General features: G+C 68.5%; 2 protein-coding genes across 2 annotated transcripts in view; both read right to left on the minus strand.

Annotated features, from left to right (window-relative positions):
* Positions 1-1,910: 1,910 nt before the first annotated feature.
* Positions 1,911-6,797, minus strand: CHLNCDRAFT_133216 (hypothetical protein; the record flags this gene model as incomplete). Its single annotated transcript, XM_005852063.1, has 18 exons — positions 1,911-2,264; positions 2,366-2,495; positions 2,699-2,862; positions 3,078-3,201; positions 3,422-3,546; positions 3,727-3,776; positions 3,944-3,992; positions 4,156-4,294; positions 4,468-4,564; positions 4,703-4,784; positions 4,935-5,015; positions 5,161-5,218; positions 5,436-5,566; positions 5,738-5,869; positions 5,988-6,052; positions 6,152-6,249; positions 6,367-6,614; positions 6,765-6,797. 18 exons carry the CDS (start codon positions 6,795-6,797, stop codon positions 1,911-1,913), a joined length of 2,160 nt encoding a protein of 719 aa, XP_005852125.1.
* Positions 6,798-7,293: 496 nt separating this feature from the next.
* CHLNCDRAFT_133217 (hypothetical protein) overlaps positions 7,294-7,549 on the minus strand; it is a gene marked incomplete at both ends in the record, with an annotated part of 4,535 nt that continues 4,279 nt past the window's right edge. Inside the window, one exon of the mRNA XM_005852064.1 lies at positions 7,294-7,403. Within this exon, the coding sequence (XP_005852126.1) occupies positions 7,294-7,403 (110 nt within the window). The remainder of the gene's footprint in view (positions 7,404-7,549) is intronic.

Raw genomic sequence — 7,549 nt, forward strand, 5'->3', positions numbered from 1 at the left:
CCTGCACGGATCAGGCACAGACGTCCCAGATGATGTGAAAGGCATGACATGATACGGGGTGGCACAGATTGGGCTGGAGGCACCCAGCGGGTGGGGGAGGGGGATGGTGGACGCAGCGCGCGCGTGTGTGGCAGGGGCGCGCGGGTGGGGGTGCCCTGGGCATGTACCCCAGCACAGCACAGGGTATGCGGCCTGGCTGCCTCCACACACAGCCGCCGTGCATGCGGCGGGTGCCCAGCTGCCTCACCGCGGAGGCATACGGGTCGCAGAAGCTGTCCCCAAAGCCGGGCGCCAGGCGGGGGCGGTTGTTCTTGGGCGGCTTGTTGGCGCATTTGAGCAGGCGGTACACTTGGGGGGGCACGTACTTGCCATAGGCGGACGTGGACAGCTTGGGCAGCAGCTGGCAGAGGCGGAAGTTGGGGGGGCACGCGCAGCTGCAGCGGGCAGGGCGGAGGCGGGGAACGGCAGTCCTGTGAGGGGTGCCCCATCCATGGCCCCGCTCGGCCGGGTGGACGGGTGGATGTGGATACATGCGCAGGGGTGCCCCACGCATCAAGACAGGAGGTGGCACCAGCCACGCCTCTGAGCAGCAGCACCCCGCCCGGCCCCACCTGCCCGTCTTGAGCTTTGGCGCAAAGAAATACAGCGAGCGCGCCTGCAGCTTCTGCCGCACACAGTCGCCGGCCACGCCCAGCGCGCTGCAGTTCACCGGTAAGGAGGCATGGCAGGGCAACTTGCCTCCCTGCCAGCAGAGCCACGGCATGCGCCAGCCGCACACTGTTGGCGGCTGGCGCATCAGCGCCCACCCCCAGCCGCACACCAGCGGCGGCCTGTGCCCAGCTGGAGAGGCCTTACGTGCTGCAGCGCTTCCTCTTCTTCGACAGCAGGTCTATCTCCAGGGCTGGCGCGAAAAGGTAGACTGGGCTGATCATGACGGCCTGCACAATGAGGGTCTCAGTTTATTAGGTGATGGAAACAAAGTGTGGCCGGGCCGTCGGGACAACATGGCCCCGCATGCGCCGCTCGGTAGCGCAGCGGCAGGCCCAGCCCTGCCTCTTCCCGGCGCAGCCTACATTTTTGGGCGGCTTGGTGGCCAGGCCCTGGAAGCACACGGTGTAGCGCTTGCCCTTCTTGGGGCCCTTGACGCCGCAGCGGCATGCGTAGGGACACTTGGCGGAGGCGGCGCCGGCTGCAGGTGGCGGCGGGATACGGGGAGGGAGTTGGGCGTGCCAAGCACATCTCAGATGGCTCGGCGGATACCTGTGCGCGTTCGGTGAGCCCCGCACCCAAAGGTTTGGCGCCCACGAGTAAGGCCGCGGGAGGGCGGGCAACGCTCGCCACCCAAACCGGGCTGCATGCCCACCCTTGAGAACCAGCAGCACCACAATCATGGCCGCCGAGATCCCCCGGAGCGGGAAGGGGCACTTCATGGCGCGAGCTCCAGTGGGAAACCGGAGGGCTGCGGGAGCGATGGAGAGCAATTAGAACGTTGGCTTGAGCTGTGAGAGATGATGCAAGGGTTGGACAAAGTGGAAGGAGAGCGTAAGGAGTAGGGTGATGGCGTGGTGCATGGTCACCTGGTTCCCGCACCGCTGGCAAGCCCGTGCCACCTGCAGGTCCCCCATCCCCTCTTCAGGCGCAAACGCTGTGCCAGATCCCACTTACAGTATCCACAGAGCTGTGTGAGAGTGGGCAGCCTGCGGATTGCTGAAACTTAGATGCAGTGGACCCCACCCCCGCACTGCGCACACCACCGTCGCACACGTGCGGCAGCACATCGCCTGTGCAGGCGAATCATTCACAAGGAAAGCATTTCGAGGAAGCGACGCACGCCAAAACACAAAATCACAGTACTTCAAGCATCAAATCGTGAAAAGCGGGCACACAGGCAGACGGAGTGAGCTAAGCCATCAGAGACAATGGCGCCCCTTCACAGCCTCCTCCGAACGTTCGCTCTCGTCCTGGACGGCGGCGGCGGACGCGGCAGTCGCGGCTTTGGTGGTGGACGTGGCGGCTTGGGGCGTGGCGGCGGCCGCGGCGGGCGGGGCGATGGGGGACGTGGGCGGGGAGGCGGTCTTGGGGGTCGGGGGCGGCGCGGCGGTCTTGGGGGTCGGGGGCGGGGCGGCGGTCTTGGGGTTCGGGGGCGGGGCGGCGGTTTTGGGGGCCGGGGACGTGGCGGAGGCTTCGGAGAAGGAGGGCGAGGTCGCGGAGGTCTTGGGGACGGCGGGCGAGGTTGCGGGGGAGGCGAGGGCCGTGGTGGCGGTCTGGGACGTGGCGGCGGCGAGGGCGGTCTGGGGCGAGGCGGCTGTGGTGGTGGTGGTGGAGAGGGCCGCGGCGGCAAGATGCCGGCCGTGTTGGAGGGCACCAGCGCGCCCCGCGTCAGCGCCACGCCCCTCAGGTAGAAGGCAAATGTGAAGACGCCACAGGTGCCGTAGCCGTTGCTGCCCTCCTCCATCGACAGGCGGAAGAAGCCGTCGTCGCCAAACCACTTGGACCTGGCGGGCGGGAGCACAAGAGGCAGGGGAGGGGAGCAGGCACGGGTCACGGCGGCGGCGGCGGCAGGCCGCCAGCGCGCTAGCACGTGCACCGACGCGGTCTGGCGCAGCCAGCCAGCCGGCCGCCCGGCCAGCCGCACTGCCAGCGCCAGCCAGTCACCCGTGCCACACACACACACACACACACACGCCAGCAGCCTCACCAGCTGTTCTTGAGGATCCAGGAGCCGGCGCCGCCTGCGTCGCTCGTGTCGTACCCCACCAGCAGCACCACGTGGTTGTAGTTGGAGGAGCACTCAGAGGCCTTGACCACACCGGAGGAGTACCACTGCAGGCTGGTGGCGTCCATGTACACAACGATGGGGCCCTGCAGGCGGGGGCGCCAGGTAGGCGGGGAGGCGGGCGGGCACGGAAGGATGTGTGTGCGTGCTCGAGTGGGGTGGCACGCCCACCTGCCCAGCCGCGGCGACCGAGCCAGGGAAGCGCTGCCCAGCCAGTGCCTGCAGCCAGCCGCCCTGCCTGGGCGGCACGCCAGCCACAGCCATGACGCAGCCGCAGTGCGCTGGCGGGGCGGGCCTCCACCTGAGTGACCAGCAGCTCCATGAGGTGCTCCCTGGTCTGAGGCGGCCACCAGTACTCGTCATACCCCTCCACAGTCACCTCGATGCCCGGGTTGGAGGCGGCCCTCGCCTTAACATCGCACGATCTGCAGGCCAGCCGCGATGCACACGCCCCAGTGCGTGTGTTGTGCTGTGTGTGGATGGGGGTGCCGAGGCACGGCGTGCCGCGGCGCGGCCCAGGGAAGCGCAGCCCGCCGCTCGCTGCAAGGCATGCATGGGTTTCCAGCACACCACGCCCCGCCTGCCTGTGCGGGCGCTGCCGCTTCCCACATGCATCTATGCCCAGCCCCCGCCCTGCAGCCTCACCCTTTCAGCAGGCTCAGGCCGCTGGCGTAGGCCCACTCCGCCTCCGGCAGCACCCGCAGCGACTCCCCCATGCTGAACACATCCACCGAGTGGCCGCCGTTGCAGTCCCAGTCGGTGCAAGACACCTGCAGCAGAACGACCATTGTTGGGCGCAGCAGCAGCAGAGAGGGCCAAAGGGTCGCACGTGATGCCCTGTGGAGGCCGCACGCAGCAGCTGCAGCTGTAGCCCCGCCGCTGCCTGCGCATCGTGAGCGGCCGTGGCTCGCCAGGGGTGTGTGGAGGGCTGCCACACGCAGCATGCGCACCGCTTGCTGCTCGCTGAGGTCCAGGTTCCCAGCTCGCTCGGCGGTCAGCCCTGCCACGGGAGCAAACGCGCTGTAAGGATTGCAGCCAGCGCCCGCAGCAACGGGCCCCGAGACGGGCCAAGGCAGTAGCAAGCAGCAGGCCTGCCGGCAGCCTGCGTGCCAAACGGCACATGCCAGGAATCCTGGCTCGGAGCAGGAGCAGGCAGGGAGCACCCACCCAGCTCAATCAGCAGCTTGGATTCGATAGAGGCAGTGGCCGCAAAGGCCTGCATCCAGCCAGCCAGACGAAGGACAGGCGTATGAGTAATGCAGCAGGGTTCAGTGGCTGGCAGCGACGAGGCGTGCCGGGCAAGCAGGGGCAGCGGCCACTCCTAGCGCGCGAGCCAGGGAGCGAGCTGGTGGTGCGTGGGTGGCAGGGCTGCGCCTCACCCAGCAGCTGCCGCACACGCTCTGGTCCTTGACATCCGTGACCTTGCCCTTGTCCCGCCAGTCAAATCTGGCCGGCAGGTCAGCCAGCAGCCGGCGCCGCGCGCCGCCCGCCGCTGCCAGCGAGCGGCGCCTGCCAGAGCTGCAGCAGGGGGGCGGCGGGGAGGGGGCACGCGCCGCGATCTGGGGCGTGGCTAACCACACTCTGTGCCTCGATGCTTGGCACTGGCACAGAGAGCGGCTTGGCTTCTGCCCCCAGCGCTTGAGCGCTTGACTGCGCACCAGCAGCCGGGCGGGCAGCCCAAGCCCGCGCACCTGGTGCCGTTGGCGGTGCCGTTCTGGGGCGGCGGCACCGTGGTTAGCACCAGGTCTGCATAGTCGGCCTGGGAGTAGTCCGAAAAGATGGTCAGCCCTGCAGGCGCTTGGCGGCGGGGTGCACACGCGCAGGGGGCGCCGGTCAACTTTGCAGGCGCGTGGCAGGGGGCACACGCGCCAGGCATACGCGGCGGCGGCGCCAGCACAGCGAAGCATGCTGCTGCGGCAGCTCCACCTGGGATGGACTCATCCACATTGTCCTTGGCCTTGTTGTAAATCACGGCTATGGTCTCCTTGAATTTGGTGTAGAAGGAATTCTGCAGCACGTAGGGCGGCGAGCCGGCGGGTCAGCTAGCCAGCGGCAGGCATGCCGCAGGTGGTCATGCTGCAGAGGTGCCGGGATGGGGCTGCAGGTACTAGGCGGGCCGCTCGCCGCGTGCGGCCGCGCTGCCGCCGCGGCCGCCCACCAGCGCGTCTGTTGTTGAGTACTCTATTCCGCAGTACAGCTGCCACTCGCGGTACACCGACTTGATGAAGGCGTCGCTGTACTGCAGCAGGGGCAGCAGGGCGCAACGCGCCACACCATGCTGGCTGTGTCATGAGAGTGCCTTGGTCACGTGGCGGGCAGCACGGCGCAGACACATGGGAGAGGCGGCACAGGCACAGGCACGGCGTGGTGCAGTGTCGACGCACCCCCAGCTGGATGAGGCCGGCTAGGAAGCCAAAGGTGCGTTCCATGTCTGACGCCGACCTGCACCACCACACATTCCTGAGTAAGGCGCCGCCACTTGTGATGCACCCTGGCCCGTGCATTCAGCCGGGCTCGCTGCGGCCAGCCCCTCAACGGCAGGCAGCCGCGCCAGACGAGGTGTCAATCTCAGCCCTGCCCTGCCCTGCCCTGCCCTGCCCTGCCCTGCCTTCCCCGCTCTGCCCTGTTCTGAACACCCCCACCCCCCACCCCCACCCACGTGTAGTTGAAGAGCTGGAGGGGCGCCAGGGCCAGGGAGCGGTCTGGCGAGACTCGGCAACGCCCCTCGTAGCAGGCCCACTTGGTGATGCGGTACAGCAGGCAGTACTCGTCGCCCTGGTTGCAGAACAGCTGGCGGCAGGGAGCGGGGCCGGGCGGGCGGGCGGGGTTGCAGACGCGAGGCGGCGCCGGTGGCAGGGCGTCCCAAGGGCAGGCGGCGCACCAGGTCAGGCGGGAGGCGAGCAGGCGGTGGCGAGGGCGCCCAGCACGACGCCAGCGGCGGCGGGGGCGGCGGCGCCTCACCACATGGTAGCTGATGTTTGCGGGCACGTCTGCAGACACCCTGCGCTGCGCCAGGGCCTGGAAGGTGGCGGGCGCAGCTTGGGAGCCGGTGTCCTGAAGGGTGGAGTTGCAGGGGGCTGTGGCGCCCAGCACCTGCAGGGGAGGGAGAGTCCCGCTTGGATGGCACTGAGCGCAGGGCCTCGCACCCAGGCACGGCAAGCGGCGCAGCAGCCGCAGGCGTGTGTGCGGGCGGCGGGGGCGCGTCACCCACCCACAGCGTGTCGTTGGAAGAGATCTGCCGGGGCGGGAAGCCGGGCACCGTGGTGGAGGCCGTGCCTGCTGGCGGACACATGGCATGTGAGCCGTTGACCACATTGGAATGGTATTGGGCACACCGCACAGTTTTCCCGCCTGTCGTCCCAGCTGGCCCCCCACCTGACACAGACACGTTCCTGCCCTGCTGCACGCCCACACACATGCCCGCCATCGGCTTGAAGGGGACGGTGAAGCGGTACACGAGGTTGTACCGCGGCCTGCGCAGCGCCGTTGCTGTTACTAGATGTGCTGTTACTAGAACGCACAAACTGACTTGCCTTCTAGAGGTGGTCGAGCACACCGCCTAGGGACGATGCACAGCAGCCGGCGGTCACCTGATGTCGAGGTGCTGTGGGATGAGCGCCAGCAGTGATGGGTCAACCGTCAGGTTGGCGGGGCTGCCGATGTAGTCTGTGTCGATCCCCACTTGAATCTGGATGTTCAGGTCGTTGCCAGACGCCCCAGCGCCGCTGCTGCCCAGCACCAGTGCCAGCAGGAGCAGCAGGCCCAGGCATGGCGCCAGCGGGCGCAGCTGTGGCATGTCGCGCGGCGGCGGCGTGGGCGGGCGGCTGGGCGCCGTTGCCTGCACGCAGCGCGGGGCAGGCAATGTGAGCCTGAGGAGGCCGCACAAACGCGACCAAGAGGCTCCTTGGGCGCCCTCAAGAGCGGGGGTCGCGGGGACGGGGGCCCCATGCGGGCGAGGCGTTCTTTTACCCCCCGGGGGGCTGCAGACCCCCAGCAGGCGGCTGGCGCACCCCGCAGACATACCGTGCCCCTGCAGAATGGCTGTGGCGCACAGCGCCCAGCTAAGCGAGCTGAGCTTGGACGGGGAGCACTGCCGAGCCCAGGCCAGTGCCTCAGAGCAATGCCAGCCTCCAGGGGCCGCAAGCAAGTCCGCAGGACGCGAGTTGCAGCCGCAATTCGCCAGCCCGCTTGTGTGGGCAGCGGGCATGCATCCTGCCGTACCCTCCGCGTTTGTGGAAGCTGGTTCTGGCTGTTTCGGCCCTCAATTCGTCCTGTGATAAGCATGGCCGCTTTCCACATCGGAGTGGGGGACATCTCACCGAATGATGCAAGAGGTCGGGTGGGGTGGCAGCGGCGGCAGGAGGCCGCAAACAGCGGCGCTGGGCAGAGGGCATCATAAAACTGGCATGCACAGGCGGTGAAAAAAATGGGGGCTGCAGGCAGTTCTGCACCGCTCAGAAGGGGATGGGCTACAGAGTACACGCTGAACCAAGAGCAGGCGGGGGCGGGGCCCGCTCTCAGCTGCCCGCCTTGCGCTTGGCGCGGCCCGCGGCGGCGGCGGGGGCCTTGCCCTTGGCCCTCCCCGTCCTGCCGTCGTCGCTGTGCGCCGCCGTGAGGTCGATCACGTCTGCAGGCAGGCCGGGCGGGCAGGCCGGGCGGGGCAGGCGTGCAGCGAAGTGCAGAGGTGAGCGTGCAAGCTGCGGCGAGGGCCTCCAGGCAGCCAGCCTGTGCAGCAGATGCTGAGCAGTCGGTGGATGGCTCGGCGCAGCAGGC

The sequence above is a fragment of the Chlorella variabilis genome, assembly GCF_000147415.1.
Source record: "Chlorella variabilis unplaced genomic scaffold CHLNCscaffold_1, whole genome shotgun sequence".
Classification (NCBI taxonomy): Eukaryota; Viridiplantae; Chlorophyta; class Trebouxiophyceae; order Chlorellales; family Chlorellaceae; genus Chlorella; species Chlorella variabilis.